Below are 16,131 nucleotides of genomic sequence, written 5' to 3' on the forward strand. Positions count from 1 at the left end.
ACAAAAACAATTAAAATTTTGTCTTACCCTCGTAATTCAGCAGAACTTGCAAATAAGCAATGGCACAATTTTTGTTGTCCAGGAAACTATTACGCTCCTCGGAAATGTGTTACACTCACTTTTCATGCAATCCTTGTCATGTTACTAACATATTTCGTAATTTATTTGTAAATAGAAACACTGTATTAGTTTTAACCAAATCAAGTCCGTCATTATTATTAGTTTGGCGACATCACGAAATACACCTTCCGAATTCCTAATCTTTTCTCCCGGCAAAACTGAAAATGTAAATGTAAAGCTACGCCAAGGAAAAACTATGTCACACTGTATATCGAGCGCAAACGTACCAGATTTCGATGAGAGAGAGGGGAGATTTAACGCACTTATTCCGGAACCTAATTAAATCTTTAAGAATATTGCAACCATTTCGTCGTGTTCATTAACAACGTCACGATAAAAAAGTAATTGAATTGAGGCAATTTGTATTCTTGTGTTTCAGGGCGGCGGGGAGGAGCCGTGGGGCCGCGAAATCGCCGTGCTGCAGCTAAACTAATTAGGCCGCCTTAATAAAATCTGTTTCATCAAACCGCCGCCGCTGCTGCTGCTACACATAACAATACAGAATTATAATCTTTCTCCTTTTTCCGTCGAGTTGAGAACGAAGACCCAGGGTGCAACACGGGGTTGCGTTCTGCGGAAACATAAGCATTAGCAAGAACAGGTCTGCCACTGAGCTAGGAGCGTTACTGAGCGACGTATAAGCGAAACAGCACTGGACAATGTTTCCTCGATGCGAATCGATCATTTTGTGTGAAAAGAGGAAATGGGAAAATTGTTTTCTTTGCCGTACTTCAGTGTCTGGAGTTCTCTACTCGGGCTCACGATATCGTAATCCGGAGTGGTTGAAAAGTGCGTAACAAAGAATAGTCGGAAACGTGTTCAATAACTCGATGCGTAACAAGATCGGAGAAATTAAGTGTATATCTGTATTTACACCTGCAATCCGCAACTCATCTTACAACTAGCATTTCCCTCCTTTCTTCTTCCATTTGAGGGTAATGCATGGCACGAACGCACCAGTTCTAATTTTTCTGATTTTCTCGTCGCTGTCATCTCGTGATATTTTTACAGGAGGAAGTGATACGTTGCTTGGTTCTGCTGTAGGAATTTGAACACTAACGCTATCCACTTTATTCGACATATCACTACGACTGGAGTTTGATGAGTGTTCATCAAAGGAAGCCATCACGAAACGAGCTGCTCTTCGCTGGGTTTCTCAAACTAATCCTGCCTGATAAGGATCACAGATTTATCATCCGTAACTGAACCCAGTACGTTGATCTCAAAGGTGAGTGTTCATCAGAGGCCAAAATATCGTCAGGAATGCCTCACAGAAGTATGATAGGAGCTTTAACACTTTATATATACGTAAACGATGTGGCGGACAGCAGTCTGCGGCTGTTCGCTGATGTTACGACGGTGCACGGGAAGGTGTCGTTGTTGAAGATGGCTTACACAAATTTTGTAGTTGGTGTGAGAATGGTAGTTAGCTCTAAATGTAGAATAATGTAAGCTAGTGCAGATGAGTAGGAAAAACAAACCTGTAATGTTCGACTGCAGCATTAGTAACGTCAGGATTGACGCAGTCACATCAATAAAATATTTAGGCGTAACGTTACAAAGCGATATGGAATGGAATGAACACGTAAGGACTGTAGTAGGGAAGGTGAATTGTCGACATCGGTTTATTGGGAAAATTTTAGGGAAGTGTGTATCATCTGCAGAGGGGACCGTATAAAGGACACTACTGCGACCCAACTTTTAGTACTGCTGGAGTGTTTGAGATCCGCACCAGGTCGGATTAAAGGAAGAGATTGAAGCAATTCAGAGGCAGGCTGCTAGATTTGTTACCAGTAGGTTCGAGCAACACCTAGGTATTAAGGAAATGCTACGGTACTCAACTGGGACTCCCTGGAGGAAAGGCGGCGTTCTTTCTCGGGGAACACTAGTGAGAAAATTTAGAGAACCGGCATTTGAAGCTGACTACAAAAACAATTCCACTGCCGCCAACGTACATTTCGCATAAGGGCCACGAAGATGAGAGAAATAACGGATCTTATGGAGTCATATAGACATTCGGTTTCCCTCGCTCTATTTGCTTGCGAGTGGAACAGGAAAGGAAATAACTGGTAGTGGAACGTGGTACCCTACGCTTACGGAGTATGTATGTAGATGTAGATGGGCAGCACTCAAAAATTGGTCGTACGGGGATCGTTCAATAAGTAATCCCTCATTATTTTTTCTCACAGCGTAGTTATTCGTAAGATTTAGAATTTGTTGACAACATCAGCCAACATTACTTTGACTTGTACTATTTTTGTATATGATCACCATCACATTCTATGGCCAGCGTTGTAGAGAACAATGTACTTCCTGTTGTTAAAAGCACTTATCCTTTTTCCGTCGCCATGTTTTCACTATGTGAATTACGTTCCCATAATCTTCAAAGTGTGTACCATGCATAGAATCTTTCAGTGGCCAAAACAGGCGGTATTTCGAGGATGCCATGTCTGGACTATAGGGTAGATAAGGCAGTGATGTCCTTTGAGATTTAGCGACGTGTTCCCAGGTTCAGAGATCTCTGTATGGGTGTATATTGTCGAGCTGCAGCAATTTTTTTTATATTTTTATTTTTGTCGCACCGGAAACGTCGGAAACGTTTTGAGTTTGTTCAGAATCTTCACATATGGATCTGAATTAACTGTCGACCCTTCTGACAGGTGACAGTGATTGTGATAGTGGCAAAAGACTGTCATTACGACTTGGCCACCAGAAGGAGCCTCTTGAAGATCTCCTGTTTTGGTGACTGTGGGAAGTATCATTCCAGTGATTGCCTTCATGTTTCTGGCTCAAAGTAATGCACCCAGGTTCCGTCACCTGTAACTATCCGTGACAAAAATACCTCTCCATCGGACTAAAACTGCCACAAGAGTTCAGATGAAATGGCTTTTCTCGTACTCTGTTGTGAGGATTCGTGGAACTCATCTTCAGCACACCCTTGAATATCCAAGAGTCTCATTCTCCTCGCACGCAATTTCAATGCTAGGAGGTAGGTGTAGAAACAAGTTTCGAGTTTTGGTGCGCTGTTCTGCACGAATAATGGCATCCGCTCCATTCACCATGTCGGGATCAGTGGCTGTGATAGGACGTCCAGAACATGACCTATCATGAATCTCAGTTTCTGCGCTTCCTGATGCTTTCACTACCTTTAGCCACTGTCGAACACTACTCCTATCTACTGATCATTACCATATACTGCACACAAATGTATATGGATGTTCACCACAGTTTTTTCCACAATCAACAATTCATTTACAGCATGTTCCTTATATCGAGTTTCTTTCGTAGGTGCCATACAGATTTATCACTACTGTGTAGTCATCTTCGGAATTGTTCGAAATATCGCACAAGTGCAGAAGAAACACGAAAATTTGAAGTACCTAAAAGGGCAGTTTCCTATATACAGGGTGATCAGGAAAAGTTTGAAAAGCTTGTGAGGGCATTGCAGGGAAGTTCAACTGATCAATAACTGTTTTTTTTTTAATTAGGTATGTTGCGCCGTTTCCGAGTTGTTCAGCACTGAAGTAACCCAATATGGTCGTTGCGCGCGCAAATTGAAGCAGTTGCACGGGCTAACGTGCGGCAATACACAGACATCTGACGGTCCTTGAGTTACCACTTGTTCAAATGCTCGTTAACAGTTAAAACTGTCTTTCGCGGAAGCAATAAATTTAAGCCATGTGAACAAAAGCTACGTTTGCTCAGTTCGAGGAACTCAGACGAAGAACACGTCTGGGGCACTGTCTCTGGCAGGCCGCGAGCGACGACCTGACTGGCTGACTTCTGTGGTAAATAGCTCGGAAACGGTGCAACATATCGAATTTTTTCTTAACAGTTATTCTCAACAGAAGCTCCACTACAACATCCTTACCAACTTTTTAGGTTGTTTCAGACCACCCTATATCTCAACGACTGTAAAAAATTGTAACATTATTTATTGAACCATCTTCGTATTAATATTCTGTACACAACTTGTTTCGTGGAGGAATTTGATTTCCTTAAGGTTTTTCCAGTGGATCTCTGCCTGGAATCTTCTCTCCGACAAGTACTTTTATGTGATCATTCCACTTTAGGTCGCTTCGGGCTGTTACTCCTAGATATATTACTGTTGCTACTGTTTTCAATGATTTATCGCCAATCATGTAATCGAAATGTAATGTATCTCTCCGCCTATTTATGCACAGTACGTTACATTCATTTACATTGAGGTTCAAGTGTCAGTCCCTACACCAGCCATTCATTCTCTGGGAGGTCTTCTTCCATTTCGCTACACTTTTCTCCATTTAAACTTTGCTATGGACGACGTCGTGTCATGGAGCCTCCGACGTTATCCACTAGATCGTTTACGGATGCAAACAATAATGGTACTATAGCACTCTCTTGGTGTACTCCTGAAGTTACTTTTACATCTGACGAGTTCTCTTCTGCTGCTTCTTCTTCTTCCTGATCTGGACATAGGCCTCTTCTAAAGACTGCCATGATGATCTTTGCTGGGAGGTCTGGATCCATTTTTTTCCTACATATCGTTGGGTGTATTCTTTTCATCTCGTCAGAGGACGTTCGAAACTTCTCTTTGACTCCCTTGGACGCCACCACATCAGTGTTTTGGTCCATTTGAATCAGTTCCTAGCCACGTGTATTGCCTCGCTCCACTCATGTATTGCCCAGCTCCACTCCAGATACATGACAGTAAAACCGTGCTCAGATCCAGGCGCTCTGTAGGACACTGAAGAAATCGTGTACCTGCCATAAGGGTGTCTCACGAAGCGACTGGCCTATTTCCCGCAGTCAGGGTACAGAAACATACGAGGGTTGGAACTTTAATAGTGGTAACTATTTATTTACAGCTCGTACAAAATAAATACGTGTTTCAAAGTTTTACCGACCTTCAAAGTAGTCACCAGCATTGTGTATAACCCGTTGCCAGCCATGTGGAAATCGTAGGATACTCTTAGCAGTGCCAGTTGTCTTGACAGTTCGAACGGCGCGGTCTATTGCCCGACGAATTTGTAGCAGTTCTGAAGTGAATGCCGTGAAGTGTTTCCTTCAGTTTAGAAATCGAGTTGAACTTACCAGGGCTTAAGTCAGGGGAGTGTAGTAGGTGGTATAGCACTTAGCAGCCCCATCCGTGAAACAAATCAGTAACAGCTTGCACCGTACGTGCTTGAGCATCGCCCTGCAAAATGTTGATCATGTCCTGCATAAAGTGTCATCACTTCTCTCTCCAAGCTGGTCGTAGGTCGTGTTCCAAAAATGAACAGCATAGAGAGAGAAGTGATGACACTTTCTGCAGGACCTGACCATCATTTTGCAGGACGATGCTCAAGCACGTACGGTGCAAGCTGTTACTGATTTGTTTCACAGATGGGGCTGCTAAGTGCTATACCACCTACTACACTCCCCTGACTTAAGCCCTCGTAAGCTCAACTCGATTTCCAAACTGAAGGAAACACTTCACGGCATTCGCTTCAGTACTGCTAAAAAATCGTCGGGCAATAGACCGCGCCGCTCGAACTGTCAACACAACTGGCACTGCTAAGAGTATCCTACGACTTCCACATCGCTGGCAACGGGTTATACACAATGCTGGTGATTACTTCGAAGGTCAGTAAAACTTTGAAACACGTATCTATTTTGTACGAGCTGTAAATAAATAGTTGCCACTGTTAAAGTTCCAACCCTCGTATAAGGGTATTATAAATTATTGCAGCAATTTCACAGATTTCCTGTAGCTATATTAGTTGACATTTTGTCACAGGGCTTTGCACACACATCAAACAACTCAGAAAAGATTTTTGACGTATTACAAGTGCTTCATATGGGCTCCCCTACAGATAACTAATCGGTAATCAATTTCTTCCCACGTTCGGCGCAGAACGCCTCTTTCAAACTGTTCGAAGGCACTGTTTCTGATAGGCTTGGTGGAAGATCAGATGTAAACACTGAATCTATCACATAATTCCACACAAAAAAATCGCATGGAGTTTGGTCGTGAGATAATGGAGGCCATTACGAATTGCTGACCACAAACCCCATAACGACTGATCCGTCAGTTTCTCAATTCCCTGTTTAAGAATTAACGAACGTCATGATGGAAGTGGGGTGGAGCACTATTCTGTTGGTAGAGAAAGTCAATACTGTCGGTGTCCAGCTGTGGCATGAGCCAATTTTCCAGGTCCAGATACAACTATCCTGAAACGGTCTTTTTGCAGAAGATATAGGGACCGTAAACTTTAAACTATAAGACTGCACAGAACATATTAACTTTCGACGAATCTCGAATGTGCTGCATGATAGCATGGGAATTTTCTGTCCCCCAGATTCGCGCACCAATCCTGTTTGCTGTGCCATTCACATAAAATGTTCCTTGATCACTGAAAACAAGTTTCTCACAAAATCCATCCGGTTCCATAAACTGTTGCAACTGTGACGAAAATTCAAAGCGTCTGACTTTGTCATCCGGAGTCATGGCTTGTAGCAATTGCAAATCATAAGGCTACAGCTTCAGTAGCTTCCTTAAGAAACTCCAAACAGTCGGTTGTAGTATATTCAGCTCTCTGTATGCTCTGTTCGTCGACTTCTGTGGGCTAAGTGCGAAACTCGCCTTTACGCGTCAATCGTTTCTTCACTTAACTGGAGGTTAACTCGATTTTCCCTTGTAGGCGCACCTGAAGCTTTAAACTGGGCATACCATCATCGAATAGAGTGGGCGAATCTTTTTTGTTCTGAAGTGGCGTTGCACTGTTACGGCAGACTGATGTGAATGCATTTCAAGCACAACATGGGCTGTCTCCGCGCCTGTCGCCATCTTACCTAACTGCTCACTGCTGCGCTCTCGTGGCAGAATTCTGAAGTAGGGCAGCAACAGTACAAAACTTTTTGAGGTTTTCTATATGAGTTGTTGGTTTTTTTACAATATGTCAATGAATGTAGCTACAGTGAATCTATGAAATCGCCAGAGTCACTTAGAATAACCTTGTATTACATTCCATTTTAACCATAGCCTCAGGAACATAACTGAGATGAAACTTGTTCGTCTTTACAATAATAGAGAGAATACTGACTGGAACAGGATGTTGACTCCTAAAAGAGGTTCGAATCCTGCCTCGGGCATGGATGTGTGTGATGTCCTTAGGTTAGTTAGGTTTAAGTAGTTCTAAGATCTAGGGGACTGATGACCTCAGATGTTAAGTCCCATAGTGCTCAGAGCCATTTGAGCCTTCGGTGAACTTCCTGTACGTTCTTCGATAACCCTATCTGGTGAGGACCCCAGACCGCGCAGCAATATACCAAAAGAGGACAGTCAAGCATAGTGAAGGCAGTCTCTTTAGTAGATCTGTTACATTTTCAAAGTATTCTTCCAATGAAACATAGTCTTCGGTTTGCTTTCCCCGCAACACTTTTTATGTATTTTTTCCATTGTAAGTTAGCGTAATTGTAATCCCTAGGTAATTAGTTGAATTTACGGTCTTTAGATTAGACTGATTTATTGCGTAACCGAAGTTTAATGGAATCCTTTTAGCACTCATCTTTATAGCCTCACACTTTTCATTATTTACGGTCAACTGTCATTTTTCACACCATTCAGATATCTTTTCTAAATCGTTTTGCAATTTGTTTTGATCTTCTGATGGTTTTAATAGACGATAAACGACAGCATCATCCGCAAACAACCTAGGACGACTGCTCAGATTGTCTCCTAAATCTTTATATCGATACGGAACAGTAGAGAACCTATAACACTTCTTGGGGGACGTCATAAATCACCTCTGTTTTACTCGATAGCTTTTCGTCAGTTACTACGAACTGCGTCCTCTCTGACAGGAGATCACGAATCCAGTTACAACAGCTGAGATGATATTCATATAAGCACTCAACGCTACAAGTCGCTTGTGTGGTACTGTGTCAAAAGTTTTTTGGAAATCTAAAAACACGGAATCAATTTGTAATCCCTTGTCAGTAGCACTCAAGAGATTAAAGTTACTTCACTACTCCGAGGATATTTACTCCTGCGTTACTCATATTGGCAGCTGTTCTCGATTCTAATTCTGGAATATTTACTTCGTCTTCTTTTGTGAAGGCATTTTGGAAGGCTGTGTTTAGTAACTCTGCTTTCGCAGCACTGTCGTCGAAAGGATTTCCCTTGCTATTGCGTAGAGAAGATATTGACTGTGTCTTGCGGCTAGCATACTTTAAAAACGACCAGAATTTCTTTGGATTATCTGCCAGGTTTCCAGGTAAGGTTTCGTCGTGGAAACTATTATAAACATCTCGCATTGAAGTCCGCGCTAAATTTCGAGCTTCTGTAAAAGATAGCCAATCTTGGAGATTTTGTGCTCGTTTAAATTCGGCATATTTTTTCGTTGTTTCTGCAACAGTGTTCTGACCAGTTTTGTGTACCAAAGGGGATCAGCTCCGCCGTTTTTTAATTTATTTAGTACAAATCTCTCAATTGCTGTCGATACTATTTCTTTCAATTCAAGCCACATCTGGTCTCCACTTACATTGTTAATTTGGAAGGAGTGGAGATTGTCTCTCAGGAAGACGTCAAGTAAATATTTATCTGCTATTTTAAGTAGGTATATTTTTCGTTTATTTTTAGAGTATTTGCAGGTTACAATATGCAGCCTCGCTACGACAATTCTGTGTTCACTAATCCCTGTATCCGTTTTGATGCTCGTTATTAGCTCAGAATTATTTGTTGCTAAGAGGTCAAGAGTGTTTTCACAACCGTTTACTATTTGCGTGGGCTCATGAATTAACTGCTCAAAATAATTTTCAGAAACATTGTAATACATATTGTTGCAAAGAATCGAACCTAACATTCTGAACACCAATAAGATGCCATGTCTCTTTTCAAGACTTCTAGTGAATGCTACGCACCTCCTTATTGGTAAAAATTCCGGATAATGCCTGCTATAAGACGAATCACGTTTGGTGTCCGATGTGGGCGTCCAGTTGACGACCCCTGTTGTGGAGATGGCAGACCAGCGCTTCCCCGACACTCATTATGAATTTATGTCTGCTTTCTTGCCGTCAAGTTTTTTTTTCCAGAAAATATGCGCTGATGTTTGCTATAGCCAATAAATGGCTAACAATCATCCGATGACTTTTTTCAGAAAACTGCTGCTGATCATTAGGTAGCTTTGAAACGGAGAAATGGCTCTGAGCACTATGGGACTTAACATCTGATGTCATCACTCCCCTAGAACTTAGAACTACTTGAACCTAACCAACCTAAGGACAACTCACACATCCATGCCCGAGGCAGGATTCAAACCTGCGACCGTAGCGGTGGCGTGGTTCCACACTGAAGCGCCTAGAACCACTCGGCCACAGAGGCCGGCTGAAACTGAGAGTCGCTACTATGCAGACATCCCACATTCTTCTTCTTGTACTCGATGAAAACACTTAGCTTTTGCACGGTGCCATTATCTGAATTTACTTTTTGAAATATATCGTCATAAAACCAGCTGATGGCTCCGACATCCCTCAAGTCTTTCCATCTTATCAACATCTGCTTGTTTCTGTACACTGTAATGTGGTAACCCTTCTTCAGTTTTTCATATTTCATGTAGGCAGGTAACTCCTTTCTTTTTGCCGCATTGTGTGTGCTGGACAGAAAGAAAGCAAATTTTAAGAGAGGTTGGATCTCAGACAAACCTACTTTGAGAAAGAAATAAAAAAAAACATAACTCCAGCTTATTACATTAGCATACACAGCCATTGGTTAAGAATTTTCAACAGTCAGCAGATATTTTAACTCTACCCAATTTTAACTCAGTCAATGTGAAATGTCAGCTATCTTTATTGCATCAAAATATTCGAGGACTGAGAAATAAAATTAATGAATTAACTATATGCATAGATGAATTAGAGTCTTCAAACCCAGCTGACATAATCTGCCTCTCTGAACATCATGTGACCACTGGTATAGAACTTTTAAATGTTACAGGGTTTAGGTTAGCATCTCACTTTTGTAGATCAGAAATGAAGAAAGGAGGAGTTGCCACATTCATCAGGAACTGTCATAAATTTAAGAACATAGACATTCATAAATTTTGCCTAGAACAGCATATGGAAGCATGTGCAACAGAATTAGAATTTCACAAAAAATCTTTCATTATATTAAGTGTATATCGAGCACCTGCAGGTAACTTTAATCTGTTTGTAAACCACCTTGAAGCTGTACTGGCCCATTTAACAACCAAAAACAAAGAAATAGTGGTTGCTGGTGATTTCAATGTAGATTTCCTTAAAGACTCTCCCAATAAGAACTTATTTGAGTTAGTAACACTATCATTCAACTTAATTCCCACTGTAAAGTTCCCCACTAGGATAGCCACTTGCTCACAAACAGCCATTGATAATATCTTTATAGAAAAGTCGAATGAACAAAATTATATTACAGAACCAATAGTCAATGGCCTCTCAGACCATGACATGCAGTTCCTTCTGTTAAATGTTAATACTGAACAGGATATAAAATCTGTTAAATCTGAGCTCAAGGGGGTAATCAGTAAGCCAAAAATTGATTATTTTAGGACACTCCTCAGAGACATTCACTGGACTGATGTTCACAGTGCTCGTGGCATGAATGAAAAATATAACACTTTTGCTAACAAAGTGCTTACCTTATTCGAACACTGATTTCCCCCAAAACTTACCAAGGTTAGAGCAAAGTCTACAAAGAAGCCATGGATTACTCAAGGAATATGGGTATCTTGTAAAACAAAAAGAAAACTGTATCTGTCAATCCGAAACATTTCCAATGTTGATGCTATAGCACATTATAAGAAATACTGCAACATATTAAAGACTGTAATACGGATGTCAAAGCAAATATATTAAAAGGAAAAGATAGTCATATCAGATAACAAAATAAAGACAATATGGGATATAGTGAAGGGGGAGACTGGTAGGACCAGACATGAAGAGGAACAAATAGCATTAAGAGTAAATGATACATTGGTGACAGATGTGTATAGTGTTGCAGAACTTTTTAACAAACATTTTATAACTGTTACTGAAAAGATGGGGTTGTCAGGTTCGGTAGATGCTGCAATGGAATACCTCAGACCAGACATTTCAAGTAACTTCCATAATATGAATTTGACCCTCACTACCCCAACAGAAGTAATGTCCATCATAAAATCTTTAAAATCAAAAACATCTAGTGGGTATGATGAAATATCAACAAAGTTAATTAAAGAATGTGATTCTGAGCTAAGTAACATATTAAGCTATCTGTGTAACCAGTCGTTTATCAGTGGAATATTTCCTGAATGGCTGAAATATGCTGAAGTTAAGCCACTGTTTAAGAAGGGAGATAAAGAAATAGCATCAAATTTCCGTCCAATTTCGCTATTGCCAGCATTCTCAAAAATTTTCGAAAAAGTAATGTACAGTCGGCTTTATAACCATCTTATCTCACACAACATACTGTCAAAGTCACAGTTTGGATTTCTAGAAGGTTCTGATATTGAGAAGGCTATCTACACTTACAGTGAAAATGTGCTTAATTCATTAGACAAAAAATTGCAAAAATGGTTCAAATGGCTCTGAGCACTATGGGACTCAACTTCTCAGGTCATTAGTCCCCTAGAACTTAGAACTAGTTAAACCTAACTAACCTAAGGACATCACACACATCCATGCCCGAGGCAGGATTCGAACCTGCGACCGCAGCGGTCTCGCGGTTCCAGACTGCAGCGCCTAGAACGGCACGGCCACTTCGGCCGGCAAAAAATTGCAGGCAACTGGTATATTTTGTGATCTGTCAAAGGCATTTGACTGTGTAAATCACAATATCCTTTTAAGTAAATTAGAATATTATAGTGTAACAGGAAATGCTGCAAAATGGTTCAAATCTTATATCTCTGGCAGAAAACAAAGAGTGTTATTAGGAAAGAGACATGTATCAAGCTATCAGGCATCATCCAACTGGGAACTAATTACATGTGGGGTCCTACAAGGTTCCATTTTAGGAGCCTTACTTTTTCTTGTGTATATCAATGACCTTTCATCAGTAACATTACCAGATGCCAAGTTCGTTTTGTTTGCCGATGATACAAACATTGCAATAAATAGCAAATCAAGTGTAGTCTTAGAAAGATCAGCCAATAAAGTATTTGTGGACATTAATCACTGGTTCCTAGCCATTTCTTTTTCACTAAACTTTGAAAAAACACACTACATGCAGTTCAGAACTTGTAAGGGTTGTACCACGAGTATATGTCTAACATACGATGACAAGATGACAGAAGAAGTGGACAATGTTAAATTCTTGGGATTACAGCTTGATAATAAATTCAACTGGGAGGAGCACACCACAGAACTGCTGAAGCGTCTTAACAAATCTCTGTTTGCAATGCGAATTTTGTCAGACATAGGGGATATAAAAATGAATAAGCTGGCGTACTATGTTTACTTTCATTCCATAATGTCATATGGGATTATATTTTGGGGTAATTCATCAATCCAAGCTAAAGGTTTCTGGGCACAAAAACGTGCAGTAAGAGTTATATGTGGTGTGAACTCAAGAACATCCTGCAGAAGCCTGTTTAGGGAACTAGGGATACTAACTACTGCTTCCCAATATATTTATTTCTTAATGAAATTTGTCATTATAAATATATCACTTTTTCAAACCAACAGCTCAATTCATGGAATCAATACTAGAAATAAGAATAATCTTCACAAGGATTTAAAGTCACTTAGTCTTGTACAAAAAGGTGTGCATTATTCAGGAACACACATTTTCAATAACTTGCCAGCAGCCATAAAAAGCTTAACAACCAATGAAATTCAGTTTAAGAGAAGCCTAAAGCCGAAGTGGCCGTGCGGTTAAAGGCGCTGCAGTCTGGAACCGCAAGACCGCTACGGTCGCAGGTTCGAATCCTGCCTCGGGCATGGATGTTTGTGATGTCCTTAGGTTAGTTAGGTTTAACTAGTTCTAAGTTCTAGGGGACTAATGACCTCAGCAGTTGAGTCCCATAGTGCTCAGAGCCATTTGAACCATTTTTTTGAAGCCTAAAGGATTTATTGGTGGCCAACTCCTTCTACTCCATTGATGAATTTCTCAGTAAAACCAACTGATTTGTATATAACTTCTGCACAATTTCAGTGCAGTAATGTGTTCATTGAAAATTTGTGTGTGTGTGTGTGTGTGTGTGTGTGTGTGTGTGTGTGTGTGTGTGTGTGTGTAAGTACAATCTAACTTCAGCACCATTTCAGTGCAGTAATGTGTTCATTGTAAATAAGTATTATAGTAGTTGTATTACATGTTTATTACCTTATAAATAAATAAAAAACTTTTTTATTTTTAATTCAGTGCATTAGTATTTGTAAAATGACTCTTAGTGTTCATTAAAAAATGACGATCATTCCACTTGGGACCCATGGAATGGTACATTAGCTTATTTGTTTTAGTTGTAAATATTTGTCGCGTATTGTTGTTTTTCTGACATGTTCCACATCCTGGAGGACCTCCTCACTACGGATCAATTGGAACGAAAGTAAATCTAATCTAATCTACAACGCCAGTGTTCTTACGCAGTTTGTCAATCAAATCTTGACTAGTGTACCAGTTATCGAAGAAAGTAAAATTAACCATACTGAGAAAATCGTGATCAATCTCTAAAGCCTTTCGAGAGGTTATTTTCTCTTCAGGATAAAGACTGCTGTAATTTGTGACCTTACCAGTATAAACAACGAAATACGTTATAACTGACCTAGTATATAATATTTTGACTGGCGGAGGTACCACCTAATGGTGGAACCATAAACTAATAACATTACAACTGCTACTGACTTGATACTCATCATTTCCATTAGCTAAAAGCCACAGAATGCACTTACGGAAATCTCAGTCGAATCCAGCAGGTGAATGACGGATGTATCCGTACCGCCAGCCTAAAAGATTAAGCATATCCACGTTTATAAATACTGAATATAGATAAGTTTATTCTGCGTTTTACTTCTTGTAAAATGTAGCTGACCATACACAATGTCGAATTAAATATAGAAAGGTGCTGAAACTGCTTCAGTTACCATGGTGAAACGACATCCACAGTACAGTCTCTGACTGGCAACCTACCGCTTAGCGTAAATCGGTCTGACCAGAAAATGCGGAACGAGATTCATAGATGTCCTGCTGGCGGCTGATGAAGCAGTGCAACATATTATCGATCTAGAAATCTTCATATCCTCTTTATTGCCTAAGCACAAACCATCCCTGTAAATAAAAATTACAAGACACTTTTTCCTGTTGTTTTTTCATGAAAATAAACTGAAGAGCCAAAGACAGGGCTCCTGCAGGGCTATCCATAAATCCGTAAGAGTACGAGGTGGAGGATATCTCTTATGAACAGCACGTTGCAAGGTATCCCATATATGCTCAATAATGTTCATGTCTGGGGGGTCTGGTGCCCACTGTTTAAACTCAGAAGAGTATTATGATGCTTACGTACGTGTCACCTGTCAAACGTCGTATCTAGGAGTATCAGGGGTCACATATCACTCCAACTGCACGCGCCCGGCGCCATTACAGAGCCTCCGCCGGCTTCAGTAGTCCCGAGTTGACATGCAAGGTCCATAGATTCATGAAGTTGTCTCCATACCCGTACACGTCCAGAGTCGGTGTTGACGAGCCCAGGAGAGGCGTAAGGTTTTGTGTTGTGCAGTCATCAAGGGTACACGAGTGGGCCTTCGGCTCCGAAAGTCAATATCGATGATGTTTCGTTGAATGGTTCACACGCTGACACCTGTTGGTGGCGCAGCATTGAAATCTGCAGCAATTTGCAGAAGGGTTGCACTTCTGTCACTTTGAACGATTCTCTTTAGTCGTTGTGAGTCCCCTCCTTACAGGATCTTTCTCCGGCAGTAGCGATGTCGGAGATTTGATGTTTTACCGGTTCCTGATATTCACGGTATGCTAATGAATTGGTCGTAGAGGAAAATCCCCATTTCATCGCTACCTTTTAGATGTTGTGACCCATCGTTCGTGCGCCGGCTACAACGCCAAGTTCAGACCCACTTAGATCTTGATAACCTGAAATTGTAGTAGCAGTAACCAGTCTAACAACGGCACCAGACACTTCTTGTCTTACATAAGCGTTGCCGAACGCAACACTATATTCTGCCTGTTTACATATCTCTATATTTCAATACGTTGTCTATACCAGTTTATTTGGCGCTTCGGTGTTCAAGCTTCAACAGGACAAATAAAGAAACTACTGCTATTTTCCTCCAAATATTTCAAGTTATGTTTTCAACAATGTTGATTTCATGAAGCTAGTAGAGTAGTTCGGGTTACGTTTTCAGTGAAATTGTTGTTCTTGGACAGTGATATGCCTGCAAACTAAAATGTATTTCGGTTTCCATTGTTTTATATTAGAGAAAACTAGTCAGATACGAGCTCTCGGTTCCCCATTCTAACAAAATTCTCTGCTTCGACGTTTCTCTTCCAGACACTGTTTAATAACATTTAAAAGTTTTTCTTAGTGTCTGAAGTGCTATGATGACCCACTCCAAGCACTTTCCTCTTATACAATGCTCTTGACTACACTTCCATCTACCATCACAATCTACCATCATTTACGCACAGGCCTCTATATACTTCTCACAGCATATAACTTGTCTATTTGTCTACATCCTTAGTTAGTTGGTTAGTTAGTTACATGTTCCATAGATAATTTACACGATTCTTTTATCGAACTGATGTGGAAAGAGTCAGTTTATAGGAAATGTATACATGATTAGTTGTAACATTAATGAACACATTATTACTTTTAGTCTGGCTCATGCAACGTCTGCAGCTCGTGGTCTTGCAGTAGCAAGCGCATGGCGTCCCAGGTTCGATTCCCGGCACTGTCAGAGGTTTTTCCTGCCTCAAGATGACTGGGTGTTGTTGTGTTCATCATTATCATTCATCCCCATTACGGTCAGATGAAGGCAATGGCAAACCACCTCTGCAGCCCGCATCTCGTGGTCGTGCGGTAGCGTTCTCGC

General features: G+C 40.7%; 1 protein-coding gene across 1 annotated transcript in view; it reads right to left on the minus strand.

Moving 5' to 3' along the window:
* Positions 1 to 553: 553 nt before the first annotated feature.
* Positions 554 to 16,131, minus strand: part of LOC124556440 (homeobox protein SIX6-like) — a gene marked incomplete at its 5' end in the record, with an annotated part of 330,503 nt that continues 314,925 nt past the window's right edge. Inside the window, one exon of the mRNA XM_047130390.1 lies at positions 554 to 604. Within this exon, the coding sequence (XP_046986346.1) occupies positions 554 to 604 (51 nt within the window). The remainder of the gene's footprint in view (positions 605 to 16,131) is intronic.

This window comes from Schistocerca americana, chromosome X (genome assembly GCF_021461395.2).
Source record: "Schistocerca americana isolate TAMUIC-IGC-003095 chromosome X, iqSchAmer2.1, whole genome shotgun sequence".
In the NCBI taxonomy this organism is placed as follows: Eukaryota; Metazoa; Arthropoda; class Insecta; order Orthoptera; family Acrididae; genus Schistocerca; species Schistocerca americana.